General features: G+C 37.0%; 1 protein-coding gene across 1 annotated transcript; it reads left to right on the forward strand.

The window, feature by feature from the left end:
• Positions 1-12,864: 12,864 nt before the first annotated feature.
• On the forward strand, positions 12,865-13,782 carry LOC135195554 (uncharacterized). The gene has a single exon (XM_064221827.1). The coding sequence runs from the start codon at positions 12,865-12,867 to the stop codon at positions 13,780-13,782; it is 918 nt and encodes a 305-aa protein (XP_064077897.1).
• The last annotated feature ends 254 nt before the right edge of the window (positions 13,783-14,036 follow it).

A 14,036-nucleotide genomic window follows, 5' to 3' on the forward strand; every position in this document is an offset into this window, starting at 1 on the left:
CCCTGTCTAGTCCGCGATACCTTGTTGGTCTTCCCAAGCAGTTGCTGTGTGTATGTGTGTATGTTTTCCCCCCCCTTTTTTTTTCCTTCAAACTCCCATGAATAATATGTCTAGTACACTGTCCCCTGGATCCCCCGACTCTTTGGCACTGTTGACAACCTTAGGCTTGGATAAGGACCTCCCTTTGCCATGTCCAACCTCCTCCAATGAAAACATCAAAGATTCTTTGATTGTTACTACAAGCCCTTATGTAGTTCAGAACAGAGGAAAGAATAGCAGATTTAATAATAGAAATAAGAATGCTAATCCTGATATTGGAATTTTACTTGGATCTCAAGAACCTGAGACTTATATTAACTACCTTTCTCTTGACCTCGACAAAAGCATAAAAGAACTGAATATATTTGATGTCCATAGAGATATTGTAAAATGCATTGGCAGAGAACCAAAGATAGCCTCTCAAGGTGAAGGAAGCTTGCTTGTAGAAGTTTCATCACCAGATGAAAGTAGAAAATTACTGTCTATTAGTGCTGTAGAAGAAAGCACAGCAAAATGCACTCCTCACAAAACAATGAATCGGTCTAAAGGAGTAGTGTATAGTACTGAACTCCTACATTATTCTGAGGACACTCTCCGAAAAGAATTTGCTGATCAAAAGGTGGTTGATGTGAGACGAATCAAGAAAAAAGTATTGGGAATATTACATCCAACAACTTTGATACTCACCTTTGATTGTTTGAGACTCCCTAAATTTCTGAAAGCTGCATGGCTTCACCTGCCAGTTAGACAGTATATTCCCGCTCCCAGAAGATGTTTCCATTGCCAAATGTTTGGCCATTTGATAACAACATGCAGGAAAAAAGAAAGGAATGAACCAACCATATGCTTTAACTGTGGCAGAAAAGAGCATGGGAATTGTGAACTTACTCCATGCTGCCCTAATTGTGGGGGAGACCATAATGCAGCACATAAATCATGTATCAAATATCTCATTGAAAAAGAAACACTTTGTATCAAGACTCAAGAGCACATTACCTTTAAAGAAGCAAGACAAAAGACTTTGCAGAAATTCAACACCCAGAAGTCATTTGTAGATGCAGTAAAAGGAAATGAGGAAAGACAAAAGAAATTGAATCTCAAAAAGTGTAATGAAGATAAAGAAGAAAAAATGGATGCTGGGAAAATTGTCAACAAGAGGACTTTAAGTGAAGGGTCTGTAACAATGCCTGAATCAAAAGTCAAGCACCTTGAGAAAGGAGATACATCCGCAGAAAAAGTTGAATCAAAACAAAAAATGAGTAAACCTTCACCATCCTGTGGTTCAGCTGACCCTCATAGAACATCTGAATTAATGGAAAATAATGAGTCATATCCCGCTATCTTTATCATACAACACAGCAGCAACAAATGTAGAACCTAAGGCAAACAAAATGTTAGACTTAGTTCAGCTTGGTTTAGACGATAAAATTAGACTAGCTGAAAATGATAAACCAGATACTGCAAGGGTCGAAGATAATACTAAAGGTATTGCTGTTTCAAATACCATCATAAGTGATCACTTGGTACATTCAAATGACCCTCTAAGTACTCCTTCGACATCTGGAACTGTACCAAAAGTCCGTCACAAAACTCAGACGTCATCTTTGAAGAAAAAACATAACAAAACGATCTTGGACAGGGGATCATCCTCTAGAAAATAGGTACTTTCTCTGCTATATTGCAATGGAACTGCCAGGGACTTCGCGCCAAATATGAAGAGCTATTATGTTTGATTAATACTTATAACCCAGTATGCTTAGCACTACAAGAGACTATGCTAAGCAACAACAAAATGCTTACTCCTAAAGAGTTTTTTGCATTCCACTCCCAATTCCCTATACAGGGAAATTCGGGTGGAAGTGCTCTTCTTGTAAGACGAGATATTGCTCACTCAAAATTACAGTTGCAAACTCAATTACAAACGTACACAATTTGTTCATTGTATCTCCCTCCTAATAACCCAATACTTGAACGACAGTTAACACACTTGTATGAACAGCTACCCCGACCATTTCTGATATTGGGAGACTTTAATGGTCGACATGAACTTTGGGGTGACATTTTAACAAATCAAAGAGGAAACCTTATCTTATCGTCAATGGAAAATTCAGATATGACCCTTTTGAATACTGAAAAACCCACCCATTTTCACATTCAGACTGGTGCATTTTCATGTATTGACTTATCTATCACCAGTTCTGATACATTCATTGACTTCAGCTGGGAGGTGTTGGAAGATCTATACGGCAGTGATCATTTTCCAATTGTCATCAGAACTGAGAAATATGAGCCAGTATACAGAATGCCTAGGTGGTGTACCAATAAAGCAAATTGGCCCCTTTTCGAGGAACTCAGTATACTGAACTAGATGCAAAAGATATGCCAACAATAGGAGAAGCAGTGTTCTATTTAACAATGATTTTTATGTTTGCAGCAGAAAAGGCAATCCCAAAAACCAGTGGAAAATTGCATCGGAAGCCTGTTCCATGGTGGAATGTTCAATGCAAAATAAGACATAAAGCCATGAAAGCAGCTTTTACTAGGTACAGAAGACATCGCTGTGAATGCTACTTTATCTCCTTTAAAAAGGCTCGTGCCAAATTCAGATGGCAAATAAAACATGCGAGACGAGAATCATGGGCACTTTTTTATATCAACAATTACCTGGAAAACACCTATGACCAAGATCTGGACAGTTATTAAAGAAAATAGCAGGAAAGTACAATTCTAGTCCCCTTCCAGTTTTAAAAGTCAACGTTGACTTTATAACAGACTCAAAGGCTGTAAGCAATGTTTTTGCAGAACATTTTGCAATGATATCAAGTAGGGATGAAAATTCTCCATTCTACAGGGAGAGAGTGTTAGCAGAGTCTGAAACACTTGATTTTACCTCTTTTAAATCTGAATCATATAATATGCCTTTTACCATGGAGGAATTTTTATTTGCTCGTAGTAACAATAAAAACACTGCACCTGGACCTGATGAAATTTTATATGAAATGATCAAGAATACTTCAAAGGAAACTAAATTTTTTACTTTAAGTATTATTAATAGAAATTTTAAGGAGAGTGGTTACCCTAGTGTTTGGGAAATAGCGACATTTTACCCTTTGTCAAGCCAGGGAAAGATTCATCTGTCCCTACAACCTATAGACCAATAGCTTTAACTTCCTGTTTTTGTAAACTTATGGAAAAAATTGTAAATTTTAGGTTGGTATGGTTTTTAGAATCAAAGATTATATCATCATCTCAGTGTGGCTTTCGTCGTATGCATTCTTGCACAGATGTATTGATACGTTTGGAGAATGCAATTTGTCAGGCATTTTGCTTCCAAGCAGCATTATGTGGCGGTTTTCTTTGACCTAGAAAAGGCTTATGATACTACCTCGAGGCATGGAATTATGAAAGTCTTGCATGAAATTGGTCTGCGGGGAGAACTACCACTTTTTTTATTAGTCTTTTTAAAAAATCGTTATTTTAAAGTCAGAGTAGGTAGTACTCTGTCTAATTTGAAAGAACAAGAGGAAGGAGTACCACAGGGAAGTGTGTTAAGTGTCACTCTGTTTGCCTTAGCCATGAATGGGATAGCCTCAAAAATTCCAAAAGATGTAATGTCAACAATGTTCGTTGATGATTTATCTATTTCATGTGCTGCATCTAAAATGTCTGTTGCAGAGCGAAAACTCCAGTTGGTAATAAATAAAGTTAACAGTTGGGCAGCTGAGCATGGTTTTAAATTTTCCTCTGCCAAAACAGTTGTTGTGCATTTTTGTCGTATCAGAGGGGTTCATCCAGACCCAGATCTGTTTTTAAATGGACAGAGACTCGCATGTGTACAGGAAACAAAGTTTTTAGGCCTCATCTTTGACAGCAGGTTAACATGGGAAGCTCATATCAGGAGCCTTAAAGTCAAATGCATGAAGGCCTTAGATGTTTTAAAAATCTTAGGTCATACAAATTGGGGGACTGATAGAAAGCACTTGTTACATGGTTATAAAGCAATAGTTGCTTCAAAATTGGCATATGGGTCAGAAATCTACTCGTCAGCTATGACAAGGAGATTAGATACTTTGAATGCAGTTCACCATGGGGGAATTAGAATTGCAACAGGAGCCTTTAGATCCTCCCTAATATCTAGTTTATTAGTGGATGCAGGTGAACTGCCCTTAGATTTGATAAAAAAATTTGCCCTGTTGAAATATTGGTACCGCATACAGAGAACTCCTGAGTCCTTAGCCTACAATACTGTTTTTAAAGGCAATTTTTGTATTTATGAAAAATTTGATTCATATCCAAAGCCTTTTGGATACAGGGTAAAATGTGCATTAGAGGAGCTCAATGTAATAAAAGGAAAAGTAATTCCAGCAAAATTTTCAAGATTCCCTCCATGGAAGTTACCCTCTGTGAAATATTGTAAATGGTTTTCTGGTTGCAAGGCAGACTGTTCTGGTGATATTCTTAAGCAGAAATTCCTTTGCCATGCTGAAAAACATGATAACTCGAGGCAATTCTTTACCGATGACTCCAAATCCAATGCAGGTTTAGAGTGGTATACCCTGACAGTAGTGTTAGTGGTGCATTACCAAGTTGTGCTTCTATTTTTACTGCTGAACTTGTTAGCATTTTAACAGCACTGAAGAAAATTGTAACTTTAAAAGGAGATAATTTTACCATTTTTAGCGATTCCAAGAGTGCCTTGGAAGCTTTGGCATCTTTTAATCCAGTACACCCTGTGGTACTGGAAATAACAGAGTGGTTGTTTTTATTAAAACAAAAACAGAAGGCAGTTAACCTCTGCTGGGTTCCTTCACATGTTGGTATTGTTGGAAATGAACGAGCTGATGGATTGGCTAAGTTAGGTACATCAAAAAATCCAAGAAGTATAGCAATTCCCTGTTCAGACTACATTCCTGAAATTAAAAAGACGGTAGAATCAGTTTGGCAATTCTATTGGACAAAAGAGAGTAATAATAAAATTAGAGAACTCACTGATGTAATCAACCCCTGGCTTTATATGTTAGAAGACCGTCGGAAAGAGACTGCATTATGTAGGTTACGGATCGGCCACACACGGATTACTCATGGGTTTTTAATGAACAATGACCCTGAACCATTTTGTGAGGATTGTCTTGTTCCCCTCACAGTAAAACATTTAATAGTAGAATGCCCCAGCTTAATATCAGCAAGGAACCGTTATTTTAACGTAGTTAGAAGAATGGATCTTAAACTGGATACCATTATAGGTAGAGATTTTAATGAGGATAGCCTTTTTAGTTACCTTCAAGACCTGCTTACCTTCAAGAAGCAGGTCTTCTTGAAAAAATTTAGGTTAGTTTGATCAAGATATTTGAGTTTGGGTATGTTAGTATGTGTCAGTGTATATCATTTGCTTTCAAGTCTTTTTAGATCAGGAAATTTTTATGTACATAAAATTTACCTCCAATTGATATATCTATTACCATATATAATGTTTTAGTACTTTTAATATCTATTTATTTTGACAGAACTCTGTAGAATTGGAAGTATGTGGGGTGCTTGTGTTGCTTATATTTTTTTGTGTACAATTAATTTGAAATAGGTGTGTAGGTGAGATATGTATTTCGTGTGTTTTTGGGTTCTCTGTGGTTCTCTGACAGATTTAATATAAACATATTTATAGCATTTTAATTGACTTTTTCCTTTGCAATTCCTTTTAATGATACGGCTTTAATAACCTCGTCGTTGCGACGCCAGTAAGAATTAATAAATCAATCAATCAATCAATCCCTGCCACACTCGAATGTTTACAAACCGAAGGAGCAGTGGCTACCAATCGCTCCGTGTTAGAGTGAAAAAGTTCTTGATTTAGAGTTTTCAAAAGGTGCATTAGGTGGGTTTTCTTTATTTTATGTATAAAATAAGTAATATTAATTTTTAAACATAATTCAGTCGTAATAATAAAATAAATATGACGAAAACTTTGTTAAAAATTACGTATTTATGTTGTGAAAGAATGCGCTTGGTAGACCTGCTAGAGTGACCAGTCAGTCAGCTGATGTGTGAGTGAGTGGTGAGTGCGGGGTTTAGTTCCAAAATTCAAGGCAAGTTGCATGGCTCTGTACTTGAGGGTGAAAACCCATTTTCATATATTGCAAAATTGAACCATATCCTCATCAACAAAATATACACTCACTTACACCATTCGAAAGAGGAAACGAAGGGGATTCCAGATGTACGGTAAAATGCATTTCTCAAATTTGTGGTGAGTGTGGGTTTTAGCACTGGACACCTCAATTTATTTACAGGTGAGCTCAGATTACTAACAGGTGTGTTGACGGATTTGTAATGCGCGACCGACACTGACACAAAAATGACATGATCTGACCCGGATTTGTGTTTCTTGACATGCTAATTTACATGAATATTATTTGCTACACTGAGTTAACATACGTGAATGAAATGTTGGTGGTAAGGCCGCAAAGTGCTTAATATAATGATATGATGTACAACGCCGACAAGAAAACTACATCTGTACATTTAAGCAAAAAGTGTTATCCTTACACACTCATTGTTAGCCAGGAGAGGATGCAGGTTAAAAAATATAAAAGAAATCCAAAACAGTGTCGCAAATGTTTTGAATATGGCGACATTCAAAACTTGTGTAAAAACAATAAAAGATGTTCTGTGTGCTCTGCAGACCATGATAGTCTTGAGTGCAAAGCAGTCCAATACTGTTTTCTATGTAAGGGTGATCACTTTCCAAATTCTAGGGTTTGCCTCAGACATAGATTTAAAGAATTATTGGCAGTGGCTAATAATGAACATCGCATTGGTGAAGCGTGTGATAATGGGAGCAAACAAAAGTTCCAACTCACCTATGATTTTGTAATAAAACTTATGAAAAATTCCAGCAATGCAAGGCTACCAATATACCAATAACTGCATCTGATTGTAGTCATCACACACTTGCTACTCCTCGGACTGTATAAAAGAATATCCCCAATGTGTCTAAAACTTTTTATCAGCTAGTGCCTCGGAGTCCAATACCAAAAGTTGTAATTCCAGATGCACGGAAAACTCATCTCTCAAGGTCGATACAAAGGTGACTAATATGATAGTTGCAGGCTCACCTCCAAAAACAATGGAGCCAAAATCAATTGATAATTTTGGAAGATGTTCAAAAAATTCCAATAAGAATAAGCCAAAAGAACAAACCTAATTAAAATAGAACTAGTTTAGAGCCATCAATTGTCACAGCCACAAACAAGAATGAAAACAAAACTATAATTACAACCACCAAGAAGCTCGCAAGAAATACATCCCCAAATAATGATAGCTTTAAAATAAAAACCTCAAATGGGTTCAGTGTTTTGGAAGAGAGATCTCTGCCTAGAGAGGTGGTTCCAAAAGCAGTTTCAGTCCAAAAACGTGTGAGTTCTAACCAGTCTTGCCACATCAAGACAAATAAACTTGGTGGTGCACAGAATCACAGTGGAAATTCTGTATAATCCTGGACTAAATTATTCAATATTTAACTCCTATCCCCCAATTTGTGATCGTGCCCATGGAGGTGCTGCAATTATTGTTAATAGATATCTGCAGCACTCCATAATACAATTAAATACAACTCTGCAAGCTGTTGCTATTTCAGTTATCTTGGAAAAGAGGATAATAATCTGGTCCTTATACCTTCTACCAAATCTTACTTTTATTAATGAAGATATTCAGTCCTTAATTAACCAACTTCCAGCTCCTTTACTTCTAAGAGATTTTAATGCCCACAACCCCTTTTGGGAAGTCTCATTCTAGACAGTAAAGGGAAATTAATTGAAGACCTTATTGATATGAATGATGTTACCCTATATAATAATGGGTCAATGACTTTCCACAGCATTCATGATCATCATATCTCTGCACTGGACCTTAGTATCTCTTCAAAAAGTATCCACCTTGATTTTAATTGGTTTGTTAACGAAAATTTAAATGGGAGTGATCATTACCAATCCAGTTGAAATATGCTGTGAGTGGTCCATCTGAAGTTTTACCGAAGTGGAAGGTACATTAGATGACTTGGACTGGGATAAATTCAGTAAGGGTGTCAATCTAGATAGGGAGTTTGAGTCATTTCATTCTCATCTAGATGTCTATGATTACTTTATTGAATATACTCTGAAGAGTGCTGAAGGCTCGATTCCAAAAACAAAATGCAAACCTCATAGATCTACAGTTCCCTCCCTGGTGGAATAAGACTCGTGGTATTTTGAGGAAAATGAAAGTGACTATAGTCGATTCATTTAAGGTAGATTCTTGCGCCTACGAGACGTTTGTTTGGCGGCCTCTGATTGGCTGGTAGCGGGAGGCAGACTGCTCGCTCAGTGGGTCATATTTTCGTTTGTAGCTTAGAAAACAAGCAATATGTTTTACATTTCTTCATTTATCTCACGTTTACAAAAGATAGGAAAGTTTTGGTCATACCAAAGGATTCAGTATTCAAATGTACAATTAAGGATGACTTTTCCTGAAATCAATAAGTTAAAATACAAAGGAATTACAACGAGTAGAAGTGAAGGGAGAAACATTTCATTCTTTATACCTGTTTTTATTCATCATCGGATTTTGCATAATTCACGAGATCAAGATAAAATTAAATCTTGTGTTTTTTAAAACAATAAAATCACCCTGAATACGCTGGTGCTTTTCAGATTTTTAAATGCGTGTAATATGTAAAGAGAAAATGAAGAATATGTCTTATTATGTTGCATCCGTGCTTGACTCGGTTTGACAGTAGTGCCGAGACACATCGTTGGGTCCTCTCAGCTAGAGCCGTTGGCGTGTTGGCAGTTGCCAATTGTTTGTTTTTGTTTGTATGGTGCTTTTACGTTGCATGGAACCAGTGGTTATTCAGCAACGGGACCAACGGCTTTACGTGACTTCCGAACCACGTCGAGAGTGAACTTCTATCGTTGCCAATTGGCGATATGAGAAGTTTGCAGTTTCGAGACTATGTATTTACCGAATTATTATGTCATTACATTTTCTATAAATAAATGCATAGAATTCCCCACCATATGACTTTCAAACATTTTTACTAAAATATATATGTCCGTATTTTCTGGACATATCTGATAAAAGAAAAGTAAATAATCAGATGGATGCATCTGGGTGTTGGCTTCAATTTAGTCTAAGTGAGAAATGTACATGCTTTATGAGGATCACTGATAAATAACAGAACTTGTTTCTCTGGCCAATAACATCAAAAGCTTATGGTTTTCATATGTTCACTCAATAAAACAAAAATAGTAACGAAATGTTTATTTTTTTTTACCAAATAAAATTTGTTGACGATATGTAACGAATATAATATAGCTGTCTTTTTCAGAATTGCTTGAGTTACTCTTACACCAGAATGTTTATCTCCTTTATATACATGTTACACTTGACAACATGTCTACAACAATGTTTAGGAAAAATTTGCTTAGTTTTCTCCTGAGGTAGTTGATTATTCTTGAATCACTTGATTCATACCTGAGTTAGAATAGCTCCCGTAACCGTTCCCACAGCCCTGCATAATTGTATGTATATATAGTACATATAGGATAAGGAGACTAATCAGAAGACTGTTATATCATCATCTTTTTATACAAAAAGAATGGAAATTCATGCAGATATATTATATCATGAACACAAAAGAAAGTCATACACATTAGGCTTACATTAGGCTATCGATATGAACAAAAAGAAATTAAAATCTTACAAATTTTCTTACGTCATCATTATTTAAAAAATAAAGGAAAATCATACATATATACATAGTCATGTCATTACCTATTGGAACAAAAAGAATGGGAAATTATAGATACATTGATATCCCCTTTTCTATTAAAACCAAGTAAAAAGAATTTATAAACAGATATGTACATTGTTATGCCATTAAATATTAAAAAAAAGGAAACTCATATGGATATACTGTAGTTATGAAATTGCCTCTCTAAAAAATGGAAAACTATAGAAACACTATTAGGTCTTCAACTTTAAAAAAAAAAATAATGGAAAATCATTGATATATATCATCACTGTCAGTCTCATCCTCCCTAATATCAATATCATCACTGTCAGTTTCGTCATCTCCAATGTCAATAACAAAACTTTCAAACATATGCTCTCTAGCAACATCTTTCCTCCTATAATCATCTTCTAATTTCTTAACGTGGTGAAAACATTTCTTCCAGTCTTCTGTTGTAACTTTGTCTATCGCCAGTCTCGTAAGCTGCTCAACAGTTTCCAAAGATTGATTGGCATTAGAGTTATTTTTTCTGATATCCCCCTTTATTTGAGCCCATATAAGTTCTATGGGGTTAAACTGACAATAATATGGTGGCAGTCTGAGCACATCATGACCATTTGCACGGGCTATCTCATCTATCACATACCTCTGTTTTTCTTTGTGACACTTGGCAATCTGCAGCAATTTTGGCTTTGTTGCTGATGGGTCGTGGGTGACGTTATTAGAGGAAAGCCACTCTATGACTTCACTTTTTCTGTTGCTGGTTGTTGGCACTTTATTTTCTATTTTGCTATGGTAGGGAGCATTGTCCATTATGATTAGAGATCTATCTTCTATATTAGGCAATAGTTGTTCCTTAAACCACTTTAAAAACCTTTCATGGTCCATTGAATCATGGTAGTCCCCTTTGGCACCATTATTTGACCTAAACAACAATAGCGCATCTTTGACAAACCCCTTCTCACTCCCCGCGTGCACCACAATAAATCTTGACCCCTTTCCAGTCTTAAGTTTGGGTCCTATTTCGCCTTCACCCGTGTCCAACACTGACGTACACATCATTTTGGTTTATCCAAGTTTCATCTAGGAATACTTCAGGTTTACGTTCAGTTGGACTACAATTCCTATTCTTTTCAATTAACCGTAGATATTCAGTTCTCGCTGCCACTATATCATCACGTTCCATTAAAATTGCTCTTCCACTCGTCACTTTTTTGTACCGGAATCCAATCACTCTCACAATTTTCCATAACGTTGTCCTTCCACCATTAAACTTTACCGGGTCTTCCTTCACTTTTTCCAGTAGGGCATCTAACGTTGGGAGCTCTCCTCTCTCGTAAAAAGACAAAATCTCCTTCCGAATACACTCATTTTCAAAACTATCCACCTTGTCCTTCACTCGGATCCTCTCCTGGGATATAACAGGTGAAGCGAAGGGGACGTTACCACACTCAGATGACTGTCGCTTGATTTTTTTCAGTGTGTTGGTTGGCACTCCTGTAGCTTTGGCGGTCTTCTCAAATACTTCATTTCTTGAGTCTGCTCCCCACTGTGAGCTGAAGTAACGATGAACATTCATTATAATGTTGCGAGCTTGACTTGCAAATCTGGAAATGGTGCTGTCATCTCGAGACATCTGCTTGAAAAGAAAAAGAAATCGTGCTTAGTTCGTTTGCTGTTTATTGCTCCCACTGAGATTATTTATTTCATATCACTCAATTAAGTCTCTGATATCTCTTTCGTTTGAAAATATATTCATATAAGAAAATTAGAAACAATATGTTGAAACCAACCTCATTAAAACTAAGGATGAGCTGAAGAGTGCGAAGTAGGTCCGTAGATTTCAAATTCATTCCTGGACTGAATTTCCCGCCCGCGGGCTGCGGCCAGCCTACACCTCCAACGATACCAGATACATCCATCTGATTATTTACTTTTTTTTATCAGATATGTCCAGAAATACGGACATATATGATATTTGAGTAAAAATGTTCGAAAGTCATAATGGGAATTCTATGCATTTATTTATAGAAAATGTAATGACATAATAATTCGGTGAATACATAGTCTCGAAACTGCAAACTTCTCATATCGCCAATTGGCAACTGCCAACACGCCAACGGCTCTAGCTGAGAGGACCCAACGATGTGTCTTGGCACTACTGTCAAACCAAGTCAAGCAAGAATGCAACATAATAAGACATATTCTTCATTTTCTCTTTACATATTACACGCATTCAAAATCTGAAAGCACCAGCGTATTCAGGGTGATTTTATTGTTTAATAACACAAGATTTTATTTTATCTTGATCTCATGAATTATGCAAAATCCGATGATGAATAAAAACAGGTATAAAGAATGAAATGTTTTCTCCTTTACTTCTACTCGTTGTAATTCCTTTGTATTTTAACTTATTGATTTCAGGAAAAGATTATTTAATTGTACATTTAATACCGAATCCTTTGGTATGACCAAAACTTTCCTATCTTTTGTAAAACGTGAGATAAATTAAGAAATGTAAACATATTGCTAGTTTTCTAAGCTACAAACGAAAATATGACCCACTGAGCGAGCAGTCTGCCTCCCGCTACCAGCCAATCAGAGGCCGCCAAACAAACGTCTCGTAGGCGCAAGAATCTACCTTAAATGAATCGACTATAGGATGTGCTACAGACATTACAAAACTAGTGGCTCTCCTTAGTCTAAATTAATCTACAAACGTGCTTTAGCGGAATTTATGATGATGGCTATTGGCTTGGTTTTGGACATGATTAGACTTATTATTCGGATTTGAAGGAGGGTGAGGATGGACGGCATGCCACCTCACCCGTAAAACTCGAGTACCTGACGTGGTCGAGCGAGGGAAAAGTTTAATGTCAAACCCTATCCTCAGTGCCGGGTCTGATCTCGACGGACATCACAACGCCTTAGCACTGAGGGTGTGGTGTATATCCAGGTAATACCCCTAGGGCGGCCTTTGTAAAAGGGATGACCCCGTCCTCTAATTGTGGCTCCTTGGTGGGTATGGGGATTACGCGGACGAATTATATCCTTACGCATATATGGCAAACCCCCCTCTTTTATCTGACTCAGGCATGGAAATGGACTTGGCAATGGATAATTCAGGTTCGAACATCGTTACGATGGAACCTTTTTCTTCTCCTGTTTTGGAAAGAAAGAAAAATGCAAAAGTGAATTCAAGGAACTTAAATATTCAAAATAATAAGAAAGGAAAAATGGAGATTCTTCCTGGTATGTATGAATTAGTTTCATACAATAAGTTTATAGTTCTTAGGCTCGAAGATGATGTATTGCAGAATATCAGCGTATTTAAAGCAAGCAGAGAAATTAATAATGTATGTAACAGTGTACCAAAAATTCGTCCACAGAATGATGGGACCCTGTTAGTCAAAGTCTCCTCACCTGAACAAAGTGAAAAATTGCTCAAGATGAATACCTTAGTAGGGCAAAAAGTTACGTGTTTCCCTCATCCTATTCATAACCAAAGTCAAGGAGTAATATATGCTCCCGAACTGCTCTTATTAGACAACGAAGAAATTCAGCAGGAATTAGAGGGACAGAATGTGGCAAAGGTGGTCGGAATGAGAAAGGAGGTGGGAGATCAGATTGTTCCCCTGGCAACGCTGATCCTCACTTTTAACACCTTTAAATTACCTAATGCTATCAAGGCAGGATGGCTGAACTTCAAAGTCAAGCCATACATACCATCACCTTTGAGATGTTACCACTGCCAGATGTTTGGCCACTTGATCCAGAAATGTAGAAAGAAAATGAATGAAGAACCAGCTTTATGTTGTAATTGTGGCGAGGAAGCACATGGACCATGCAGTGAGCCACCGTCTTGTGTTAATTGTATAGAAAACCATCCTGCATCCTCAAAAAGTTGTGTAAAATTTATTTTAGAGAAGGAGGTGCAAACAGTTAAAGTTATGGAAAAGATTTCGTTTAAAGACGCTTGAAAGAAAGTACTAGAACTTCAAATAAGACTGGGAGTTACATTTTCATCAGTAATTAAGAAGCCACAGTCCAGTGTACAAGTCCCAGCTACTCATACAATGCAACAGCAACCATCCACAGCAGTCACAAAGCCAAACCAGGCTGAGACAAAGCCACGTGGAGAGGAGCATGGTGATGATAAACCTAAAGCTGGATGTTCTTTAAATAGTGAAAATAGCACATCACTCCAGCAACCAAAACCACAGGATCTTAAACC

Source organism: Macrobrachium nipponense, chromosome 20 (genome assembly GCF_015104395.2).
Source record: "Macrobrachium nipponense isolate FS-2020 chromosome 20, ASM1510439v2, whole genome shotgun sequence".
NCBI classification, from domain to species: Eukaryota; Metazoa; Arthropoda; class Malacostraca; order Decapoda; family Palaemonidae; genus Macrobrachium; species Macrobrachium nipponense.